Source organism: Chenopodium quinoa, unplaced genomic scaffold (genome assembly GCF_001683475.1).
Source record: "Chenopodium quinoa cultivar QQ74 unplaced genomic scaffold, ASM168347v1, whole genome shotgun sequence".
In the NCBI taxonomy this organism is placed as follows: Eukaryota; Viridiplantae; Streptophyta; class Magnoliopsida; order Caryophyllales; family Amaranthaceae; genus Chenopodium; species Chenopodium quinoa.
Window position 1 is genome coordinate 676,161 of NW_018742225.1, and position 25,945 is coordinate 702,105.

Consider the following 25,945-nt stretch of genomic DNA (forward strand, 5'->3'; position numbering starts at 1 on the left):
AATCAATTCTAAACCGTAGAACATGCTCAAGATCCAACTACACTACAACCATCCCCTTAATGGGGGAATTACTCACTAATCATGCTAATAACAAGATTAATTAACAAATAATCAAGAATAAACATGATTAACAAGCAATACCAACAACTAAAATAACAAAATAAATCAAATAAAAAAAATAGAGGAGAGAGTTAGAGATTCTCATTGATTGAATGTGAAAATCTACAAGCAAGATGATCAATCTTTCTCTTCAATATCCAAGCTCAACAATGGTGAAAACCTTACTTTCTCTCTCTAAACTAATCTAATTCTAACCTAAACCTAGAGAGAGAATGAAGCTCCCCTAAAAACTAATTAGAGAGTAGAATAAATGGTAATTGTTTTTCTCCCCCTTTTCTAATTACCCCAAAAATGGGTATATATATACTAAGCTAGGAAAAAATAGAAAAATAAAAGAAGGAAATAAATAAAGAAAGAAAAGGAATTAAAAAGAAATAAGAAAAGAGAAAGGAAAAAGGAAATAAAAATAAAAAGAAAAGAAAATAATAAAAACCCAAATCCCTCACAAAACAATAAGACTCCATTCCTTTTCTTCGATCTCTATGGCTGCTCTGATTTGTGATCATCATACCACCATCATTAACCATCATCATTGAATCACCACCATCTGATCATAATCAATGCTCCAAATCAATGGCTATCATCACCAATTGCATCATCATCATCATTATTAGACCGGTTGATCTTCATTAAAATCACGTGTGATGCTCGTGAAATGGTTCGATCAAACCTCGGGTAGGTTCGACCGAACTAAGGGGTTGGTTCGGTCGAACCATGGGTATGTTCGACCACACCTATTCAATTTAGACAACTTCAAAAGTTCCTGATTGTTTTAACACTTTTTTGCACTTCGATCGAACTCCTCAATGGTTTGCCCGAACCCGATCAATTTGTGATTTACTCTAAATTGGGGCTGTTGCTTGGGCGATTTGGGGTTGCAATTGGTGGCTGATTTGTTGCTGTAAATTGTTGACGCGGCTGTTGACGGGTTGTGATTGAGAATTGTGGTGCGGCTGGTGGTGGATACGGAGGTAAGGTGATGTGAGAGATGATTAAGGGCAGTAGGGGCTGCTCCTGTTGTTTGGCTTGCGATAGAGATTGATGTGGGCTGGTTTAGGTGGCTGAAGATTGAGTTACTGCTGTTGGTGGAGGTATGTGTGAAAGGTCGAGGGAGCAGGGGAGTTCTGAATTCTGATTGGTGGTGTTGGTGTTGGTTGATGCGGTTAATTGGTGGGCTGATTTGGTTGGTGGTTGCGTGGCTGGTGAGAGTGGTTGATGTGAGGGATGTTGCGGGGTGTTGGTTGCGTGGGAGCTGGAGTGGAATTGGTGGGTGATGGTGGAGGTTAGTGCAGTTAATTGGTGGGCTGATTTGGGGTTGACATCAGCTGGGAAGTGCTGCTATGGTTGGAGGTTGGTGGCGGCTGCTGTTATTGCTGGAGCAGGGGAGTTGTTAGGTGGGTGAAATTGGTGGGTGATGGTGGTGGTGCGGCTGCTGGTTTGTGGTGAAGGGTAAGGTGAAATGTGGGGTGAAGGTTAAGGGGCAACAATAGATTGGTGTGTGAGCATGTCTTGGGAATTCGCCTTGGACCTCGAACCCGAACACCTACACACAAAACCGAGAATAGAATTGGGACAAAAAATAAAATAAAATAAATAAAATAGAAAATAAAAGAAATAACACTAAACTAATAAAAATTAAATAAAACTATACAAGTAAATAAAATCAAATAAAATAACAAAATAAATTTAAAACTAATAAAAACTATGAAAGTAACAAAGAAAAAGAACGAAATAAAATAAATCGAATGCAAATAAAATACGAAAATAAACTAGAAACTAATTAAATAAAGAAATTAAATTAAAACATACTAAAACTAAGAAATAAACTAGAAACTTTATTAAAAAGAAAACAAGAGAATAAAAGGAAAAATAAACACGAAAATGACTCTAAAACTACTCCCTAAGAATAACATAAATGTCACTCATCACCTTACCAAGAGCAGCCTACAAATAAAACATGGAATAAGTGATACTAAACTATAGAAAGGGGAAAAAAAAAGTATACCAAATTGGGTTCCCCAGGTAACAATCATTACATTCAATGATTCAATTAACCGAACAAAAAGGCTATAATAGGGTTACCCAACTAATAATCATTACATTCAATGAATCAATTAACAGAACAAAAGGCCACACAAGATATTTCCCCATGTAAACTATGGAATTTATCCAACTTAACAGTAGTGAAAGGCCTTGCCTAATATTTCTCTATACAAATGGAAAACACTATAGACTACAGTAAATGCATCCTCTAGCAAGTAGCAACTATTATTTAGGAAATTAGTGCCTAAGCAAGAACATATTCTATCAGAGCAATACCTTGTACCGTAAAATTGAGAAGTATCTAATTAAGCACAGATCTTTGACACTTAATTTGCCATCTGTAATAAGGTCCAGATCACTAAGTGTCACAGATTTTTAAAATCTCTACTTGTAAAATGAAAGACGGTTGAAGCATACCCAATAATGGCACTAAACATATCCTTAAGCATACTTAATAATGGCACTAAAAACCAACATTCTACCTTTGCTTTATACCCACTAAAATTACTAGAAACCAGCAGATTCTGTCCCGATATATTCTCGAGATGGGTCTCTTGTGGCGCATGTTTTTGCTGCATCCGTTCTTGAACAGAGTTGTGCCCTAGCCTCGTAGATGTAGTCACAGCACCTAAATTCAAAATTGAACTAGCTAAGCCATTTTCTATTTAGTTAACAATAAATACTTGAAAAAAAAATGATATTGATGCAAACAAAGATACAGCAAGACAGAAAACATACTTAAAGATTTTGTCTCTATATAATTGACACCTTTTTTCTCATGAGGCATGCTTCTTTCTCTACCAACAGCCTTCACACAAAATAAATAAATACAATTATGACATAAAATGTATGTTTGATGGATTAATTGATTTTTGTTTAAGAAATTTATATTTACCCGAGGAGGATTGCGAGGTTGATAAGGGTGAAAGCTACCAGGCATACATGATTCAAGGCCGAATGACATGGCCTCTGAATTAATAATGCTGGGACTAGGAACAGTGGCTAAGGAAGGCTTTACTGAGGACGTACATTGGTTGGGAAGATTTAATGTAGTATTTGATGTTACTGGTATAGTATTAAGTTCAGTAGTCATGTTCATGTCATAGGAACCACTGGCATCGTCAAAATCAATCTCCATGTGAGAAAGCTGAGAAGGGTGCAAAATCCCTTGTCCTCCAGGCAGACACATTGGATGCAAACTCACTCCATTCCTCATTGATAGCTTCTAATATTTCATTACAACAAGATTTGTAGAAAGTGAGCACTAGTACTCTATAAGTGAATCAAAATCACTCCAAAACATTGCTTAAATTACTAATTTTGATAGAAAGAACACAAAAATATAATTTTGATAACCTACCTAAGATAATCTATTACAAACAAATAGCCTGCAAAGGAGCTTAATGGGAGTGTAGTATCTTGGTTACTCAAATATTGTTGTGTTATAAAAAATGCATTAATATATACACTTTGACTATGATCTCAAGCTTTAAATGATTTAAGTTATAAGAAGATAAAAAATAACCTATTTCCTAATCAGGCCTAGGTAATGATCTTTAAGAAGAGTTCAAAGTAAGTCTTTCCACACACCCAAGTAAAGAACCAACCAATAAAGGTTATCAGAGAACGAGAGAAAGAAAAAAAAAACAAGTCTTCAACAAGGGTATAAGCTGCATTCAATGAATTTTTTGAAACTATGTACAATGAATCAGTTGAATATCAGCACCCCCAGAATACAAGATGACGGCACATGGCCAGACCTCTAAGTCTCAATTCAGTTACTTGGAAATCGGGGTATGTTACAGGAGATGTTTATTTGATTTATAACCACCAAAATTGATGAATTTGTTTTCTTCCTGCCTGTTGCATTGGCAAATGGCAATTATTGCATAGTCATCCTACCAACGTACATGGATGACCCTAGCTTACTAGTATCCCTAACAAGCCAAGTTTGTTTTAGCGTCATTCTAGAGCACACCAAGTTATTAATATCTAATTTTAAATTTGCAGATATTTACATTGTTTTCAAGGTATACAACTTTTAGTCAAAACTAGCAATTTACCATCAATGGTTTAAGAATTTAATACTATTAATAAATTCATCTAATCAGGAAACAAAATGGCCATAATTAAAGTGACTAAGACCACATCGGTTACTAGAGGTTGCCATTCAAATAGAGATAGGGCATTAGAAAGGGGTAAATAAGCAGAATTTATGCTAAGTGATTTGCTTAATTAATGCAATGGTTTTTATTGGATTGAGGTGGAATAGATTGAGAATACAAAGTTCTTCAAAACTAAAATGACCGAAAACGTTGTCCACGGACTAATGGCAAATACACATTCGAGGTTGGATATTATATGAACACATGAACATAGGGCACTAATGAAAAGACGAGAGTGTTCGAAATCCATGGGTGCAAGAACGAGAGCAAGTATTATAATTATAAAATGCAGTAGGAATTAGGCAGTATAGATCAAATAATTAAAATGCAAGTGCAGTCAGTCCCGAAATCTAACAAATTAAGAAGAACATAATCAAAATTGGCAGAAAAAGCATATAATAATGAGAAATTGACAAAACCCAAAACATTAGTTAAATTAGTTGCCTGGGTTATAGCGAAGCAAATGAAAATTAGGCAAAATTAAAAGGGGAAATTAAGCTAAACTAAACAATTAATGAAAAAACCTTTACCTTAGGCTGAAAAAATTTAGAAAATCCAAACAAACAAGCCATATAACAAACAAACGACCCTTTTTTTTTAAAAAAAAAAAGGAAAATTTGAAGAAAAACAAATTTGGAAATTGAAAGCACGATTATGAAATGAAAAACATTTAAGTGTCTAATTAATTGCAGAAAATTACCTGATGCGCCGTGAATGAATTCTTCGAAGTATCGGTATGGCAATGCTTATTCTGTTTCAATTCAAAACCGTAAAAGGCCAAAGAATTTTCGATTTCAACTAGAGATTAAAGAAAATTCATGAGAAATTCGAACATTATACTATGCCCTATATGAAATTCGAACCAGATATTAAGGAAAAGCAAGAAAGTTTACGTCTATTAATCGATGAAATTGATAAGTTGAAGAAGAAAATTCCCACAATTTCAAGAACGAATTTAAACCGAGTGATGAATTAATCGGAAATTATTTTAGATTTTGGAATGAATTTGAGTGGAAAACAGATAGGTGGATAAGGCGTAGCAAGTTAGCAAATCTGATGATCTAACCTAGGCGGTTTAACTCTAGGGGCACGTGCGGGTCATGTGACTTTGTCGACGCTTTATAGTGTCCATAGATTACTTCGACTCGGAAAAGCGTCGACAATAAGAGGAATATAGATTCGTACATTGACGCTAGTACCACATCGTCAAGGTAAAAGCGTCCATAAAATACGGAAATTGAAGTAGTGTAATTATGATTGTTATTATTGTTATTGTTGCTTGATATGAATTATTATTGATATTGCTAATATGATTATAATTCAAGTGATCACCAATAATAGATTTGTTTGTGCAATAATATTCAACCAACATAGATAAACAGGTTTAGGGTTAACCAATTGGTTGCATGTTAGTCAGAAAGCGCACATGAATACGAGAAGAATAAAGTAGAGGTCTATTATTAGACATGTTCAATCTCTTTTAGGTTGGATTTGTACTTTCATCCCCGAACTTCCAATCATGGTTCCAGACCTATTGGATTTAACGATCTCCTGGATTGTTAAGGGTTTAACCTTCACACTGTGAACAGTTTACAAGTTCCTAAAACTTGTTGGCGACTCTTTTACTCTAGCTTCCTTTCCTTTGCAAGCCACCATGCTTAAGTGTATGATCACAGTGGGGCTCAAGTGTGGGATGGCTTGAAATATTCCCTACACATGGATATAAAAAAAAAAAATGAGAAGATTTTGCACAATGAATAAAAAAGAGAGAAAGAATAAAGAGTTGTTGAATGATGATGAAAATTTAAAAATGTTTGGCAACGTACTTCAAGTTTGTGGCAATGTAATTTAAAATTAGTAGATGGTTGATTTTGGAAAAGAGGTTTGATTACCCTTTGTTTTACGATTAGGCTAAGCACCAATTTCCATATTACCCACTAGCCAACGTTACAACCCTCTTAATGCTCTTTTGACTTAGGGTAGTTGAGTCACTAGTCGGTGGAGGGAGATATATTTCAAGCATATGGAGAGAGCATGAATTGGTAAGATGTCAGGTTTCCCTACTTTGCAATGTTTTATCTTTGTTCCGGCTCCTTCGTTGAGTCATGAGATTCTACCTCCAAGGGTGGATTTGAATCTAGATGAGGGAACGCGATAAGATTGTATGGAATGCGGGGGGATTGGTGCATGTTAGAGTTTTCTATGCTTGGCATGATTTATCCTTCAATCGACCATTGGCATCCCCTTGCGTGCTTACTTTCACTACTTAGAAATTTTGACATCCACTTATGCTTGTTGTCTATAAAAGCTTGATTTGATTATGATTTGCATGTCCTTGATGATTCGTATTCTTGTTTTCTCCTCTTGGTTTGTCTTGGACGCAATTTTGTAAGATTTGTGGGGAAAGATCTTTGGAAACCCTCACGACCTTGAAGGTTAAATGGCTTGTTGCTTACGCTAAAAGCAAATTCGATTTAACTTTGTTGGCTTTGGCTTCTTCTAGACTTCTTTGCTTGAGGACAGGCAAGAGGCAAGTGTGGGGGAAGTTTATAAGTGACATTTATGCCACGATTAAGAGCTCATTCTAATGGGTTTTCCCCGTACTTGTAGCTAATTTGTACCCCTTTTCTTACCTTTAGTTCTCCTTTCTTTTGTCCGTCTTCTTCCCTAGTTTTTACCTCCTTTGTGTATTTTCTATTTTGGTTTTCTTGTTTGTGTTTTGTAAGAACCATGGTGTTGAAAGAAGAAGACCTTAGGCCAAGAAGATAGTGCTGCGCGCCAGCTAGAGAGAGCGTGCATGGACACTGCGCGGGCGCGCAGCCCTGTGAGAAGGCGTGCAACCCTATGAGAAGGCAAAAAAAGGAAGAATTTAAGGGGCTAAGCAGAATGTTTTGTGTGACCACTAAGAGACCATTACGCGGGCGCGCATCCAACACAGCACCGGCGCGCAGCCCTGCTAGAACCTGCGCCGCCGAAGTTTGAGGAGCAGAACAAAACCAGAGAGTTTTGCACGCATGCTGCGCGACCATTGCGAGAGCGCACAAAATTGTGTGCGACCGCATATTTCAAGGCTTCACTTCTGTACCCACGAAGTTGCGGGTGCACAACAATTAGAGAGGACGCGCATTGTTCGTGTGCGGACACACATAGTTAGGTTCCCGCTTTTTACTTTGCCTTGTTACTTCAATTTCTTCCGTTTTAGAGGCACCCATATATATAGTCTGTACTCTCCTTTGGGATGTAATTATATTATCTTAGATTAATTTTATGATTTTTTTAGCTTAAGCTAGAGGGATAAACACCATTAGTTTTGGCATTTTAGAGAGAGAAAGTGTGGGTTACTCCATTGTTAAGCTTGGATTTTGAAGAAGAAGCTTATTCAACCTCTTTATAGAACTTCAAATTCAATGAATGAGCATTTCGTTACTCTTTTCTCTTTTCTCTTTACTTTGCTATTTTATTTTGTTTTAAATTGCTTTTGTTTTGTTAATTACTCATTAATCATGCTTTTGCTTGTTAATATCATGATTGATTTGATGATTGCCATGGATAGTGAGAAGTTACTTAGCTAAGGGTTTGGGGATGATGTAGTTGGAATTTGTTCCTGTTTATAGTGTTGGAATTCAATTTGATTATGATTAAAGTCTTTACATGCTTGATTGTTCTTTGATATTCTTGCAAAGTGCACGTTGTTAATTGATTAAAGGTGAATCTTTGCTACATGAAACGGAAGTTGACTTAGCTAAGTTCATTTGCATCGATTGTTAATCCATTGCACCTCCCAATATATGGATCTAAAGTGTAAGCATAGAGGCTATGTTAGGAGAAGCCAATTAACCCCAGAAGGTGGCTAGATTGGACTCTTTATATCGATATTCATGCATGTTAAGATCATTATCGATTTGTTTCTATGTTATTGCATGTTCAAGTGAAGCCTACATCTACTCATTCCCCTTGGTGTTTTCTTTATATTGTCTTTAATTAAATTTTCTCATAGTTTAATCTCTTAGATAATTCCATTCTTTGTCTTGAGATAGCTTAATTCATTAGTAGTGATCACTGTGTTTAGCTTCTCCGTGTGGTTCGACCCTTTGCTTATCTTATACTTGTATTAGGTTCGTTTAGGTTATAAAAATCTTATTTAAACTAGGGGTACACTTTTGACGACGTGTTACTATTCCCTTGTCAACGACCTGCTATTAAGATAGAGCTTATGTTCCTAAGTTCATACGGCTAGCAATATGGTCGAGCTTCTTGGCCGAGTGAAACAGGAAAACTTGCCATCTGAAGCATACATGGTCGGCCATCACAAGGTGTCCGAGTTTCCCTTGAGTAAGGAACTATCTTCTCCCTTTAAGGCAGACACATGCCTTCGAGCGGTCAACATGCTTTGTTTTTTTTAGCCATCCGAGTTCGTTTAAGGCTCAAAAAGGCATTTAAACATTTTTCGAGCCAAATACAATAAGAAAATTTAATGTAATGAATAAGTGTCAAGGCCGATGGTATTACCATGATGCGAAATCATTATTATGATTCTGAATATTAATTAAAAAAAATAAAACAAACCCGTCCGAGCTTGCCGTGGCAAGGTGTCTGAGTTGCTATTGAGCAAACGACCTCCAAACGAATTTCAGGTGGATAAGTACTAGGTCGATTATGGCTAGGTGTCCGACCTGCTATTGAGAAAAGGACATCCTAATGACTTTCAGGCATACAGGTAGTTAGTCGGCCATGGCTGAGTGTTCAATCTACTACTTGGCAAAGGACCACCCTCTCATATCTAGGCGGATGTTGTCTTATTAAGCTAGGTGGAATAGCTGCTATTGAGCAAAGGAACCTCCTTCAAGTTTCTAGGTGGCCTTTGCAAAATAAGTTAATCAGCACAAACAATTCAACACTAATGTAGAATGACTAGTTACTAGTTCCCTCACCAAATGTGGATATAAAGCTGAGCAGGCCATAAAATGAAGCTAGCTAGATTTGATAAAATAGGTGACATGAATTATATTGCCAAGCATATGGCACAATCATTGCTAAGTGGGCAACATCTAAGGCCGACCAAGTTGCAGGCAGCCGATTGTTAAAGAATCCTTATGACTTTTAGATAAACGTTGCATGTCATCTCTTGAATATGGTGTGCTAGATAACTTTAAGCCAAGAGCAGAGATACTATGGACGACCCTTTTCAAAAGACTAAGCTGCTGGTAGCAAACCATGTTGTAGACATCCAATTGTTGAAGAATGGGTAGGGTCTAAGCGGCACACATGCCGAGCTGCCAAATTAAGAGTACTACAGCTTGTACAAAGGGCAAGGGGCAGGAAAATAGTTGTTCAGACTTAGTGTGCTCAAGCCGAATGGCATCAGTACTAAGTATTTAGCAACATCAATGGCAAGGCTTTAAAAAATACTAAGCGGCTGGCATTAGTACTAAGTATTTAGCAACATCAATGGCAAGGATTTAAAAAATACTAAGTGGCTGGCATTAGTACTAAGTATTTAGCAACATCAATGGCAACATCAAATGGCATCATCACTAAGTATTTAGCTACTAATGGACGACCCTTTTTAAAAGACTAAGCGGCTGGAAACCAACCAAGTTGTAGGTAGCTAATTGTTTAAGAATGGGCAAGGGCTAAGCGACACTCATGCCGAGCTGCCAAATGTAGTATCCTACGCCTTGTACAAAGGGAAAAGGGTAGCAAAAGAGTCGTTATGACTTAATATGCTCTAGCGGAATGGCATCAGTAATAAGTATTTAGCAACATCAATGGCAAGGCTTTAAGGCCCTAGCCAAATCATGCAATCAGTCGGATGAAGGCATGCAATATTTGAAGATTAGGCCTTTTAAGAGTCGATCAACAACAAAATGAAACCGAGAACTCTAAAAACAATCAAACGACCATGAAGCCAACCAAGCACATAGTCCTAATAGGGGCTAGTACACAAAAGATATCAAAGCTTAGTGCACAACAAAGAAACTAGTCGAGCTAGTCGGCCCATGCATGAGCCAAAAGGCCTAGCTTGAGCAAATAATAATCCTCCTTTCAGAAGACAAGTTTGAAGAGTCAAAGTGCCGACCAGCTAAAGAGCAAATAACCTTCCTTTAGGAAAATAAGCGGCACTTGTGAATAGTCAAGTGGACGAGGACCATTTGGCCTCGACTATTTACTAAAGACCGCAACCGGCAAAAAATTTCTAAATTATAATACAATTAGGCCAAGTAGGCCCTCCATGAAATCAAGATTCCTACTAAGTTTCCAACCATCTACACAAGCATTCATTGTTCGCAAGATAGCTTCAAGGCTTGGTATTGTTACAATATAATCAAGTTGGTAATCAAAGTTAGAAGAAAGCCTATTAAAGATAAGGTAGGGTGGCCTCTAGTAATTGAACGACCAGATCACTAAACCAAATTCTAGCAGTAACATTATATTCGAGTCTTTAAAAAGACAAGCCACCCCAAAGGGGAAATAAGGAAAGACTAAGGTCCATATGTTCCTTATTAAGCAACTACTTCATGGAATTAATGACAAAAGTCCTATAGTACAAGTCTACGACCCAATAAATGTAAAAGGTATTAATAACTTTGGATAAGCCTCCCTCAATAGGGAAATATACAAATCACATATGCTCCAATCATATGTTGAATGGCTCCTTCATCTGAACAAGTACAAGAAACTCAAGAATAGATTGAAATGTTCATACAAAGCCCTTCCATGTTCGAGTAAGACTTGTTATAAAAAAGAGAACAAAACGGCACATGTGCCGACCTCCTATGAAAGGAGTATGCCAAGATGGAAGATACATACGGCAACATTGCAAGTATAATCTCCAATACGATGGTAAAACACTGATTATAATCCCAAAGATTTACTCGGCTTAAACTCCCAAAGTATAAGGATTCTAAGCGACAAATAAGTCAAATAGAAATATCAAAGGTATTCCAAAATGCGGGAATTCTAATCCTATGCGCAAAATAGAATTCCGAAGGCAAGGGCTAGAAGTGACAGATAATCATATTTTGCCCCAACTAAGTTCGAGCCCGATTGAGTCATAAATGACAAGGGCATAGGATGAAACTTCTCGTTAATAAGAACTTGAAGTTATTGAATAATATAATGTCAATTGACATCTTATACGTTAGTCCAAACGACTACAAAATTGTTGGATGCCTAGAAAAGACAAGGGAAATTCCTCCCACGCAGCATAGAGACTAGACTAAGAATCTCGACAAGTGTTAAATTTTACTTGGAATTTTCCTAGTCTAAGTTAATCAAAACTTCTTATTCAAGACCAAATGTCGAATAAAAGAAAAAGAGACATCTAAGACTAATTGGCCAATAAAGAAAGAATTGTATAAATGGCAATATCTTTGAACAAGCTTAGGTCCAAAGATAATAGGGCAAATGTCATTCAAATGAATAAGAGGAATTGAAAAGGCTTAATAACCAATCAAACCTTGTAAAAAGGTTTTTTTAAGTAACCTATTAGTAGCAAAGACAGTTAAAATGGGGCTTAAAAGTATAATGATCGACATTTGTCTAGTTCAAGATTAATAACAAACCCTAGCATGTCACTAAACATATAAAAATTAAAGCTTTAGCACTAACATGATTATTAAGAAAGAAAATAGGAAGCTTCATAGAAATCATAATTGATATAATTAAGAAACTTATTCTTTATCCTAAACATCATACTAAGAAAATCATCCTAACATGATACTAGGAATCAAAACAAGAACCTAAAAATGATTTCTATATCATAAGATCAATGAAACAATTAAATCACTACTTGGATGCCTCGTATCTCTTTCTAATAACAAAATAAATACGTTAGTAACTTCAAGGAAAATAATAAAATCAAAACAATTAAATTAAATAATTAAAATAGAAATTTGGGATCAAACCCTCAGAAATATCAAACCTTTCACAACTAAGCCGAAGGCAACTTCGAACTTGGCTAGGTGTGTCTAGTGCTAATGTATGAGGAATTATGTTTGTAAAAGGGTTGGTTTAAAAATAGAGAGAGAGAGAGAATCAAGAAATTCTTGATGAGAGTTGGTTATTTGAAAAAGGGGAGATATGACCTCTATTTATAGAGAAAAAAGAGGGTCGAAGAATAAGAAAAGAATCCGAATCCAAATCGAAATAAAACTCGATGGACAACAGTTTTTGCGGATTTTGTTTTTAACATATCGTTTGATCCAGAAGTCCAAATAAAACATATAATATATCGTTGGAAAGATATTGAAGTCTAATTTCCAACCCAATTAGAATCAGATTAAAATATTTTGTAGATAAAAGATATGGCCGAAATAGTAGGACGGTATTAGTTTTGGATAGAGTTTCGTATTCCATTTATATCTTTTTCGTTATAGCTCGGAATTAAAATTATAATATATCTTTGGAAAGATAATTTTAAGATCTATCAAACAATATAAAATTTGGATAAATATTAGGAGGCAAGAAAATAACATCTGAATATATTCCATCTCGTACAAAACAAGGTTATTAAAAGGAGTAGTTTTATTTAATTTCAAACTCTTTGAAACATTATTATCAATCTTAACTCCATTAGGATTCAAAAGAATCTTATATAGTATTCTAGAAGACTATAATCAATCCTAATAGATTTAGGAATGATAATTAATAATAGGCCCTCCTCTAGATCATTGGGTCGTATGTAAGAACCAAACCGGGCCCAGTCTAGTATTTTGGCCATAAGTTCCTCATTATTCATCAAAATTGGGCTTGTAATATATCGTTGGAAAGCTCTTTTCGCTCCCTATCAAACTACACTATTATTGGACCCTTATCATGGACCAAAATAAACTGGAATGCACATTTTTCATAAGTAGGATAAGAAAAGAAATATTTTTAAAAACAGAAAGAAGAGATATTTTAATAAAAACATCCTCATCACTTGACTTTTTCACACTTTTGCTTTATTTGATAATAAAATGACGTGAAAGGTATTCATCACTGGGTTTTGTTTTGGGGAGACACATTTGGGTGTCTACACACCCTAAGTCTTGTTTTGTTTCTTTCCTTTTTTTTTGATAGAATAAGAGATTCATGCTGTCGAATCTACTTATTTTGTACTCTCATTAATTAATGAATAAAAAATATATTTTCAATTACGTCTATCTTGTTCTCTTTTCAATCTCTTTATTGTTATTTACTCAAATTAAATAAAATGTATACATACAAATAGGCAATATCAAAAGGCATAAATACTCAATACTTTAAGAATCTTGATGAGCTTTGGCTTACAAGATGTATTGAATGAAAAGAGGTCCATATTAGGCCCACAAAGAAAGGATATGATGATTCCACCAACACAGGAGGCAACTTGAAAATCCACAAATATAATCCCATGTTCTTAACCTTAGAGAAAATCCATCTTTTTGGCAGCCCTTTTGAGCCTCGTCAATTGAGCCTTAGTTATTCAACCTACATTATTCCATACCTCAGGATGGGAATGGCGAAAATATACAAATAGGAAATTGGGGGAACGAAACATAAGAGGGGGACACAAAGTTAGTCTAAACACAAAAGGAAAGATCAAATGTAAAAGAAAAAAAAAGTCGTTCTAAACCCAAAAAGGAAATTGTCAAAAAAAAGAGAGAAAAAAAAAAACAAAAGAGAGATGACAAGGAAAAGGCACCTAATGTAGTAAGTTGCCACACAAATCAGAAAGGGTTAAATTTGAGAAGCACCAAAAGTAAGGGATTTTGGGAGTATACTTGAGCCTGTCCATTCTTCATAACCCCAAGCTTAGCCACGTTACAACCTTGGAAAGACCCTCCTTGAGGTAGACCATACCGTATACCAAAATCATCATTCAATGAAAATATGACCAATCTTAGGCCTTTGCACATATGGAATTACTATTGAGTAGTCATGCCCATATATAAAATGCATGAAGTGTTGAGTTATGATTACAAGATCATATTAAAAAATATATTCTAATGATTTGGATGATTTGATAGCTATTGTCTTGATTACATCATGTTAGTGAAGCAATCGGATCAAACTAAATTTGATGTTTTCCATATCTTTTGCCAAAGAAAAATGAGATGATTATCACTTAAAAAAAACAATCATCTTATTTTATTTAATAATAGGGCTATTTGTTACCAAGGTAATTCAGGTTCTATATAAATTGCCTAGAAAGAAAAAGAGTTAATACAATAAATTGATTTGATATATCGACAGCCTTGACGCCAACTTTAGATGTCTTTTACAACTCTTGAGCATTGGTCTTCTCACTTATCATGAGCAACTATGTCTGCCTGCGTAGGATATCTCCATCTTCTCTAAGCGAGGAACATTGATTGAACATGATCGCTACTGATTAGGGGATTTTGCTCCCACCAATCGGAATGCGCCACGTGGGCCAATCAGGTCCTGCCAAGTGTCCCCCAGTTGGAACTGTCAGGGCTTGCCACATGGCACACGCTTATTCGTCCACCTTGGACTTGTTATGTCATGACACGTGGCATACTCCATGCCTAATGGAGAAACCGGCCACCCAGGCCCAACTTCCGAGGGAAGCCCAATCAGCCCTAGGTTAACCTAAACCTAGGATTAGCACGTTTCCCAAGGTTATAAATACCTCCCTTAATCCTCATTAAGGGGAGAGGACAGAGATTACACATTAATTACAGAGATAATAGGCTGATCACGCTAACGAAGCAGATTACGCTAAAAACTCACATTAAACACTCTCACCTAGAGAGATCCAATCACTTTAGTTTCCGCATTAATTACTCCTTAATCAAGTACTAACTTGACCGTTGGAGGCGGAGCTCCCACCACCAGGAGTCTCCGTTGTTTTGCAGATACATGCGTCCGGTTCCAGTCTCGGTATTGTAACTCTCCCGCAGGACATCAGAAAACCCCAAAACAGCTACATGAAAATATGATCGATATCGCTATCACACGTATACCTCACTGCCAAGTCATCACGACGATTCAAATATTAAGTCAATAATCCTTGCTTTTTGAAAACATGTCTAATTTTCTTTCTTAATTCTTCTATGGGAAAGTTGGATTACCCTTCATTTTTATACAAATCCGTCTTTTTTGTTCATTTCTAAATTAGGGGGGTAAGTCGGATGATCTCTCCCATTTGACAACTAAAATACTCAAAAATAGTATAATTTTCTCGCTCTTTGCCTCAAATTGGGGGCTTAAAAAAGCCAGGACATCCCCACTTCTCTCTATTTACAGATTTGAACATGCTATTTATGCTGCAAAATCAATGTCATGCAAAGCTTATTACGAACCATCTTAATAACTTTAAATGACAAAGGGAAGAGTAACACTTCCTATTATATGACCAAGATAATTAATTATGTTACTTGACCAAACAATTTATGATAAACATATGCAATATTCCGCAAATCAAAAATACAAATCTTGGGGCCTTAAATAAACATGAGAAACATCCCCTAGCATAAGTATACATGAATTCCAAACGCCACCTAAAGTCTACGCTTGGGGGCTTCAAATTAAAAATATAGGTCTCACCTTAACTTTCATTTTGAAATGAGACCAAGTTTTGGAAAGTGATTCGAATAATTTTATAAATTATTCTAACACTCTATCAAACCTAAGTTTGGTAAATATTCATTTTCAAACTACGACATCTTTTAATTGGAAGAACTCCACTTTCAATTAGCAAATTATGACAAACATTTTAAAAAAAACATAAACAAAATCAAATATACGAAAGTTTGCTCACATTGTCATATCTTTGTTAAATAAGTGGCAAATTACAACTTACCTTCATCAATCTTGGACAAAAAAAGTCACGCTCAATTACGAGGTAGACTTTCTTTCCATTTTGGGTCCAGTTTTGAAAATAATAATATTATGTATTTTGGCAACTATTAAAAGTTGATTTTCAAAACAAACTTTCATTAAATTATTGGACCCTTTCCAAATTTTGAATTCTACTAGTTTGAAATAACCTGTCTCTAATAAAAAATAGTATTCAAAATTTACTTTCGGAATTTTTGTTTCATTTCCTCAAATAAATTAATTTTCAGATTCTCAATAACCGTTTGGATAATACGTGTATGTACATTTATATTTTCAAAAGAAATAAACTAAGATTCGACTTCTTGGCTCGAACTTTTTCTCATTGGCTTAAGGATGCTAAACAAACCACCTGCAGGTCCAAAATCAATGATTGATAAGAACAAAGAAAATATTTTATGTTCTAAATCAACTTTGAGAATAAAATCATCACAATGACCTTTACAAACGTTTAGGCATTTGGTATGATATACTAAACCTTAAATACAATTGTTTTGGTTTTGTAGGGAATATTTCAAGCATTACCCCAAACTTGAACCCCACTATGATCATACACTAAAGCATGGTGGCGTCTAAAGGGAAGGAAGCTAGAGCAAAAGAGTCGCCAACAAGTTTTAGGAACTTGTAAACCGTTCATAGGGTGAAGGTTACACCCCTTAACGATCCAGGAGATCGTTAACTCCAATAGGTATGGAACCAAGATTGGAAGTTCGGGGATGAAGGTACAAATCCAACCTAAAAGAGATTGAACCTGCCCTAATAATAAGCCTCTACTTTATTCTTCTCGTATTCATGTGCGCTTTTTGACTAACATGCAATCATTAGGTTAACCCTAAACTTATTTATCTATGTTGGTTGAATATTAATGCACAAACAAAACTATTATTGGCGATCACTTGAATTATAATCCAATAAACCCTAAATAAGATTATTAATTATGTTATTAAGCGTGATTACAAGTACCAATTCCCTTTAAACATGCATAAAAGGTGTGATCAAGCAATAACAATAAATACAATAAACATCAAGCAACATAATAATAAAAATAATAATCATAATTAAAACAATCATGAAAATAATCATGTTAAAGCATAATAATAATAGTAAGATCCTAGGCATGATACTAACAAGATTAATAACAAACCCTAGCATGTCACTAAACATAAAAATCAAAGCTTTAGCCCTAACATAATACTGACATGCTATAAAGAAAGAAATAAAAAGCATTCTTTTAATCATACTTGATATTAGGAATTTTTAGTTATTACCCTAAACATGATACTATGAAAAGCATCCTAACATGATACTAGGAAAAGCATCCTAGCATGATAATAGGAATCAAAATAACAATCTAATCATGATTTCTATATCATAATATCAATTAAAAAATTAAAGCGCTTACTTGGATGCCTCATATCTCTTTCTAATAACAAAATACACACGTTAGTAACTTCAAGGAAAATATAAAATCAAACAATTAAATAAAATAATAGAAATAGAGATTAAGATAGTTTAGACTAGATTTGGGACCAAACCCTTAGAAATATCAAACCTTTCACGTCTAGGGCAAAGGCAACTTCGAACTTGGCTAGGTGTGTCTAAATCTTGTGAATGCGGAATTTTGTTTGTGAAAAAGTTGGTTTAGAATAAGAAAGAGAGAGAGTATCAAGAATTTCTTGATGACAGTTAGTGATTAAAAACGGACGTTTAAGGAGGCTATTTATAACGAAAATCAGCCGGAATATGATAAAAAAGAATCAGAGTTTGGAAAAGAATAAAACACGACGTTGTCGCCACACACACCTCTATCGCCGACCGATAGAGACTGTCACCGAGCGACAAACGTGTCGCCGCAGCGACAGGCCTGTCGCCAGGCGACGACCTGTGTTGCGGCGCTGCAGACAGGTTTTTTGCACGTTTTCATATTTTGATAAAATTTAAGTGTACGAGGGGTAAAACTGCAATTTCATTTAAAACACTTCTTTTATTCTAAATAAAACTCTTAAAACTCAATTATCAATGCTAATCACATTAGGATTCAAAAGAACCTTCTAGAAGATTATAGAATACTATAATCAATCCTAATTGCTTAAGTAATGTTAAATCATAATAGGCCCTCCTCTAGTTCATTGGACCGAATATAAAGATCAAATCGGGCTCAGTTTAGTAATTTGGCCATAATTTCCTCATTATTCATCGAAATTAGGCTTAAAAACATATCGTTGGAAAGCTCTTTTTGAACCCAATCCAACTACACTATTATTGGACCCTTGCCATGGACCAAACTAAACTGGATTGGCTATTTCCATAAAATAGGTTTTCAAAAACAGAGAGAAAGAAGAGAATTAAAAACTAACCGTAACACTAGACTTTCCACACTTTCACTTCATTCGATTATGATTCGACGTGAAAAGTATTCATCACTGGGTTTGGTTTTGAGGAGACACAAATGGGTGTCTACAGAAGCCCCCACTTTGACTGAGTTTGGAGATACGCAAGTTTCGAAAACAAAAGTTAAAGTAGCGATAGGGTCAGAGAATGATTCAGAACGTTATGCGATCCAAAATCATTCTTGTAACGCCAATACCTGCAAACCGGCGTTAGTTAAACATACAAAAGAGTAAATAAACGCGTATCTTGCACCATCGAGTACACGTCTCTGAAGGTAATAGATTTGTGTTGCATTTGCTGTTGTGATAACCTTCCACAATCTAGGGAACGTTATCTTGAATTTTTTATGTTGATATGTCCACGCGTCTCTTAACAAAGAGCTTCTGAATGATATGCTCACGCGTCTATGAGCAAAAGAGCTTCTAAATGATATTCCCAGGCATCTCTGAGCAAAAGATCTTCTGAATGATATGTCCACGCGTCTCTGAGAAAAAGATCTTCTGAATGATATGCCCACGCGTCTCTGAGAAAAAGAGCTTGAAAGGATTGTCTACGCGTCTCTGAACAAAGAGCTTCTTTTTGTTTGACGATTTTCCTCAAGTTAGGGGATACCGCCTGAATACTGCTACGCATGAAGGCTGCCTCCAATTCCGTTGTGATAGACTCCTACAAGCTAGAGAACCCTATCGAAGATTGCTTCGCCTGAAACGATCTTCTAGCGCTTTATGACCATCTTCCGCAAGCCAGGGAACATGATCGGAGATTGCTTCGCCTAAAGCCATCCTCATTTGTTGCGATAATACTCTGAAGAGTGTCACCAAAGACCAACGCCTGTTGATCCTTTAAAGTTCGCTTGAACTTTGCTTTTTCTATGCTAGTGCATCGGCGCTTTTGCTGCTTGTGAACTAGTATGTCAGTGCCTATGAATTTTGAACCATTGTGTCGGTGCCTTTTATGAACCTTTATATCGGTGCCTTTGCGGTGAGCCAATGTTTAGGCGCTTTAAGCTAAGTGAGACGATCATTTATCAGGTCGATCACTTAATGTGATTTTAATCGAGCCGATTACTAAATTATGTCAAATTGCTTATATGGGCTAACTGGCGTACCAGGAACCCAAACTGCTGTAAGAGGTCGAAATAATCGTTATGAGAGGCTTCGCGTTGTGTCGCTGCTGCAACGTCACTGGCGCCGCGATTTTTCCCTGTCGTGCGGCGACAGAGCTATCGAGCGACGCTGCTGTCGGGATTTTTGCATAAATCCCCTTTCTCCCTTATTTCGTTGCTATTGCTTTCATTCACTCGAGTTCGCCGCGAAAAACTTCAAATTACTCGTTCTTTCTCGTTTCTCAACCAAATTCGCCCAAATTTGTTGCAACTCAAAGCTTAGTTCATCTAGTTTGCCGATCTATGTAAGTTTTTTCCAAACTCACTCGAATTTTTATGAATTTCGTTCATTTTTATCCACAAATTTCTTAAAAATTGGAAACTTATATTGCTCAATTTGCTTTGTTTGTCAAATTTTATGCCATGAAATTGCTTGATTATGTTTATATATTGCCTTGGGAGTATTTTGAGACTTGTTTGACTCAATTTGGTGAAGAAATGAGCGATTCACCATTGTTGAACCTCTTAAGGTCGGGAAAACAATGTGGCTCGTTCTTGACGTTTTTGCTAGCAATTCTTGTCCAATTTGTCACAATAATTATCTTATTATTGCAAGAAATTGTTTGATTGCTTGAAAAATGCCATATATGCTTGAATTGTAATTGTGCTCTGTTTTAGTACTACGTACTCTGTTTTTTGCGAACATAGTATCATGCGGCTAGACGATCCTTAGATACTAGAGAACCTTAATTTTTGTCAATTTTGCATAATGTAGTATGGCTGGACAGCAAGGTTCCGGTTCCCGGTCCTGAGACACATGACGGGTGCACGAGCCCGTTTAGGAGGACGCCGATCCGTCCACCTCTCTCGGTCCCTTCCCTAAGTGGGACGAGTGGACGTTGTTCTTTGCCCTCAAGCACCACATTTATGAGAGGGTGCGTCGTGGGATTGTTAGTTGTAGGACACGCAGCCATGGCTCGGGCAATGACACCCTGGGCAAGCTGTACGGAAAGTATTTCAGGGACGATGAGGGGTTGTGCCTTCTTTAGGAGTCCTGTGGGCTGACTGCTCTGTTCCGGGCTACGCAGGCCATGTACTCGTTCGACGCAATCCACCACGTGGTTCGTGGTTTTGTGGAGTTCTTCTAGGACACCACCAACACTTTTCACTTTCCTTGACTGTCAACCCTTCTGACTTCAGTCTCATCTCGAGACTGGAGTTTAGCTTGACCGCGCTGCCGTTCGATAGCTCAATTAGTGTTTTCTCTCCTGTGGTCGACGAGCTGTTAGGTCCAATTGCTGTTTGGGCCCGTGCTGAGGTGGAGCCATCACGATTCAGCTCAAGCTGCATTCGCCGATTGACTCTGATGATGGCTTTTGAGGACGATGTGACCACCCGAGAGCAGCGGGTGCGCATCTTTGCACTTATTTTTCTGTCAGGGACCTTTTCTCCTAACAAGTGTAGTCAGGTGCTGCTTTACTACCTTCCTGCTCTCCGCGATCTTCAGCTGATCGGGACTTACCATTGGGCCAGCTTGGCCTATGCTGACTTTCTCCAAGGATTGCGAGACTCCTGTCGGCATAAGTCTTACATAGGAGACATCGCTCTCTCTAGCTTCTTGAGAGTCGTAGAGGTATACTTTATCTCTTAAAAATTAGCTCTAAACTCTTATTAGCACCTGTTGATATCTTTTTTATATTTGTAGATCTGGTTCTACGAGTATTTTCCTTTGCTTGCGCCGGCGAGATCATCTCCACGCGAGCTCCCTGTTGGCGCTTGTTAGGGAGGTCGCTTTACTAACCAGGCGACTACTGCTCGTGTCCGAGAGCTAATCCTCTCGATATGTTCCTTTTTGAATAGTTAACATATTTGTATCTCTTTTGGTAGAGCTTTATCTTATAGACATTCTTTGTAGGAGCCTGATGTATTATACCGGCCATGAGGCGGTTTGGTTATTCCTGCATAGTACACTGCTGAGCGTCGCTACTTCAAGGGGACGTATGAGGCGGCGGTGTACCAAAGAGAGAAAGTTGCTATTCAGCACTCCTTAGAGATTTTTGTCGTCCCTGTTCCTCCGCCACGCCACATGTTCCATGACGCGATGCTACTCAACTTATCGAAGAGGTCGCCTGCTGGTACCCTTTGGTGATCTCATGCTAGCTCGGGGCGATGCTACGAGGAGGATTTGCTGCCGTTTTTATCTCCGATCCCTGTTTTGTCTGATGAGGCGGCGATATGATTTTGTCATTTTTTTTTGGCTAAGTAGCCCCCAAGTAGTATTTTATTCACTATAGTTTGCTTTTTTCCAGACCGAGCCTACTGAGTTCGTTCCCCCTCGTATGTCCATCCACTATCAGGGGACATATGGGCCTATTGAGGAGATGATCCCTCCGGCTCCCGAGGATCAGCGTTTCGTTGAGCGATCTATCCCTCGTCACCAGACTCGGGTGAGTTATTTACTTGCTATTTGTTTATATCTGTCTTGTATTGTTGCTAAATTTATTTCTTTGACAGTTCTAGCGCGAGGTGATTACGACGATGGCGAGGTGTATAGACGCCTTTCGGAGCCAGCTAGTGGGGATGAGGAACGTGGCTTCTTGTCGCCGCGACGACACTGTTCAGGAGGTAACTTTTCCTCTTTATTTTTGCATTGTTTATATTTCTATTTTCTTTGCATTTGACTTGATTTCTTTTTGCAAGGACAACCTATTCCTTCCCGTACTCGGATGAGACTTGAGGCTTGAAGAAAGCCGGCTAGGTCTAGCTCGAGGCGTTGTCGCACTACTTCCGGTGGTCGGGGTGGCCAATCTGATGATGCTCGGACTGAGGCGGTGGAGGGCTCGGGCTCTTCATCTGAGAGTGCACAGGCTGGGCCGATGGGACAAGGAGAGGCGACATCGGCTCCGGTAGGTGGTGGGATGTACGAGGTCTTCTCGTCGTCGCAGCAGCCTCCGCAGCCTCAGCCTTTGCTGACTCATCACCAGGGCGACCTTGGGTGGACTGGTCATGAGTTGATTTTCCCTCCTCCTGGTGAGACTGGAGCTGGTGGGGAGCATACTCTTCGATCTGCGCAGTTCTTTGATATGATGAACATTCCTCATCATATGCGTCCTCCTGCGCCGTAGTTGTACCTGTGTTTATTTATTTTGACTTTTATAGGACTTTGCCTAACCGACACATTTGTTAAAAATATTTTGTATATACAGACTATTATCTATAATGACTATATTGTCTTTGAATTTATTTTTCATTTTTATGTGCATAAGTAAAAAATTATGATTAATTTGCGCAAAAATTCCGTCATTTTATTACTAATGGAGGGTATCGGATTTTCTCCCCCAAAAAGAAAGAATGACAAATAAATCGGACTTAAAACAAACCTAACTTGAATTAATTTTGAATAAATCCAAAAAGAAAAGAGAAGAAAAATATATTAAATTAATATATATGGGGTATTTGAAGATAGGGCGAAATTGTAAAGTCATTGTACGAATTTGAATCATAGCCAGAAAAACGCGGTTTGCTTAGCACATTGAGGAAGTGCTGCAGCGCCGCGTGTCGCCACACATTTTGCGCTGTCGCCGAGCGCTCCTGTTGTCGCCAGGCGACATGCCTGTCATTCGGCACTGTAGTGCGCTGCTTTCGAATCCTTTTAGGAGTAAAACTGCATCGATTTTGGAAATAAATAGCCCCCTAATCTGCCGATTTTCTTGTATAGTTCAAACAGATTAATTATAACTTTAGATTCTCAACAAATAATCATGTCTTTAGTCACTAAGAGAGAAAAGAACTCAAATTTTTTCACATGGGAGGTATTTATGGTATTAAGGGGGTAGATCTTGATATAAATTTTATTCATACCGCCTTAGAATATTGGGACACAGATACACATTGCTTTAGACTAGGGTGTGACGAAATTATCCCTTTACAGGAAGAATTTGGTGCCATCCTAGGCTTCCCTTCATTAGATCTTGCGGTAATCCCTAGAATAAATGAATATTATTGTAAAGATTTTGAGCGCTTCTTTAATTTAAGAGACAGAGATCTAACAAATATTGTAGATGGTAGTGTAGTCAATCTAACAGAATTTGCACGCCACTACTTTGATAGACCTTATTCTGAATATTTTCATGTTTATAAAAGAAGGGCTTTTCTCTTTTGCATGCTTAATCAATATTTTCTCACTAGTGGTAGAACTAATGAGGGTTAAGCAATTACATTAACTGTTTTGGAGCAAATTGAATCTGGAAGAAATCCAATGCCATTAATTATTGGAGAGACTATGTTTAGTCTTGATGAATTAAAGAAAAATCCAAAAACACATTTTCGGGGCTCTCCAATTTTATTACAGGTAAAAAAAATAATATTTTTAATTACAAAAATCAAAAACATATTTTTGTATAGTAATACTAATTTATTTGCATTGAATTTTTTGCAGATATGGCTAATGGAGAGACTAGAATTAATTAGTCCTCTTGACAATATTGAAAAATATACTCCAAAGTGTTTTGTGAGACACAAGAAACGTTTCTCCAAGATGGGGCGCCATGAGTGGAATAAAGTCATTGCTTCTTGCAATTTTGCTATCAAGCGGGTCGTCCCATGGTGGAAAATAGAGAAGATAGTTGGTGTCAACAAGAAACCCTTATGCCGTCTTCGAAGCTTAACCAAGATGACTTTTTATCATCCCTGCAAGGTAAAAAGGCAGTACGAACTACTTCAAACAATTCCTTCTGGGGATCTCCGTCGTCCCTATGAATTCCCTATTTCACAAGAAGTAGAGAAACTTGACACATATTGGAGTGCTATGCCTTTATGGGAAGTGATTACCCAAAAAGTTCCTCCTTCCTTGCCCAATGATGTGAAGAGATGGCTTCTTAATAAGCCTATGAAGAAAAATCAGAGTAGAACCAATGTGAAGAATCGTCTAGGTGACAAAGTGATTCATGTTAAGGAACACTTGGGGGAAAAGATTGAATTCAAAACACCAGTGATGCCTAAGAAGAAAAATACTATAAAGGATAAAGGGAAAAGAAAAACTAACACTTCAGAAAAGAAGGTTTGGGTAGAAAAGAAACATGGAGTCCTAGCTAAGGGAGAAACCATTTACTCTAAGATTGAATGTAGGTCCTCTAAAGGATGCCTATTAGCTAAAGTCATGGACGATGAAGAAGATACAGATAAAAATTGAAAAAGGACAAAGAAAGAGAAGAAAGATTGACGCATTTCTTAACTTCAAATTTATTAGACAAGTTTAAATTTAAAGTTAATTTTTTTATTAAGCTTTCATTTAAATTCCATCAATAATGTAATTTTTATTAATGAAATTTCAGCCTTTTTTTTAATTAAATCAACTTCTTTAAATTTAATTTATTAAAGCAATGAAAACAAATTAAATTATTTTGTTTTCTATAAATTTTCTCGGGTACGGAAGTCGAAAATTTTCCGAAAAACACCGAAATTTGCCCCGATATTCCAAGAAAAACGGCGCTGCTATTTTGCAGTTGTCGCCAGGCGTTGCTGTCTATCGATGAGCGAAAAATCTATCGCTTTGCGCTGCAGTCTGTAGGCCGGCGACAAACCTCTTTCTGTGGCGCTACTATTCCGTCGAATTTCTATTGCTTCATAGATGTGAGGTCTGCGAAAATTAAAGTGGCCGCACCCTTTAAAGGGTTGCCTACGTATTCTTTCCTAAGGAATCAGGCCAAACGTAGCTCTCTTGAGTGTCCTACTCAAGAAATTATGGGTAGTACTTTTTAAGTTGGTCAAGGTTCGTCATGTTTAAGAACTCGTCGCCATCCATGTCAGTAAGTTTTGCTGCACCTCCTAATAGGATGGTTTTGACGATATATGGTCCTGACCAATTAGGCCTTAATTTGCCTCTTGGATCCAAAACATTTTACCTTAATGCTTTTAACACCAAGTCTTCTACTTTGATGTTTCTTGTTTTGACCTTCTTATTAAAGTGCCTAGCCATACGGGTTTGATAGCATTGGGTATGATGTAGAGCTTCTAGTCGCTTTTCATCAAGTAGAATTAGCTCTTCATACCTTGCTTTAGTCCATTCGACTTCATCGAGTTTACTTTCTAATGCAATGCGTAGAGATGGTATCTCTAGCTCTACAGGTTGTACGACATCCATTCCATAAACTAAGGAGAATAGCGTATTTCCTGTTGATGTGCGAATTGACGTGAGATAACCCCAAAGTGAAAAATGGAGTTTGTCAGGCCAGTCCTTGTAATTTTCTATCATCTTCTCGATGATAGTCTTTAAATTTTTGTTAGCTGCCTCAAC

The 25,945-nt window shown here is 37.1% G+C and overlaps 1 protein-coding gene across 2 annotated transcripts; it reads right to left on the reverse strand.

The window, feature by feature from the left end:
• Window positions 1–288: 288 nt before the first annotated feature.
• LOC110734782 lies at window positions 289–5,398 on the reverse strand. Of its 2 annotated transcripts, XM_021914932.1 has the most exons (6): window positions 5,222–5,398; window positions 5,029–5,079; window positions 3,059–3,388; window positions 2,902–2,971; window positions 2,646–2,791; window positions 289–1,663 (listed from the first exon to the last, which is right to left on the reverse strand). In XM_021914932.1, the coding sequence occupies exons 3-6, from the start codon at window positions 3,377–3,379 to the stop codon at window positions 1,511–1,513; spliced, it is 690 nt and encodes a 229-aa protein (XP_021770624.1). In that variant the 5' UTR covers window positions 3,380–3,388; window positions 5,029–5,079; window positions 5,222–5,398; the 3' UTR covers window positions 289–1,510. The 2 variants fall into 2 exon arrangements, 1 of the variants encoding a protein (XP_021770624.1); XR_002513917.1 differs by lacking the exons at window positions 2,902–2,971; window positions 3,059–3,388 and having other exon boundaries at window positions 5,029–5,392.
• Between the last annotated feature and the right edge of the window lie 20,547 nt (window positions 5,399–25,945).

Excerpts from the sequence above, each read along its gene's own strand:
- LOC110734782 (XM_021914932.1), bottom strand. The coding sequence starts at position 3,379 with ATGAGGAATGGAGTGAGTTTGCATCCAATGTGTCTGCCTGGAGGACAA. Across the intron at positions 2,972-3,058 it reads AACCTCGCAATCCTCCTCGG|GCTGTTGGTAGAGAAAGAAG; the intron begins GTAAATATAAAT and ends TTTTGTGTGAAG. Across the intron at positions 2,792-2,901 it reads TATAGAGACAAAATCTTTAA|GTGCTGTGACTACATCTACG; the intron begins GTATGTTTTCTG and ends TTTTGAATTTAG.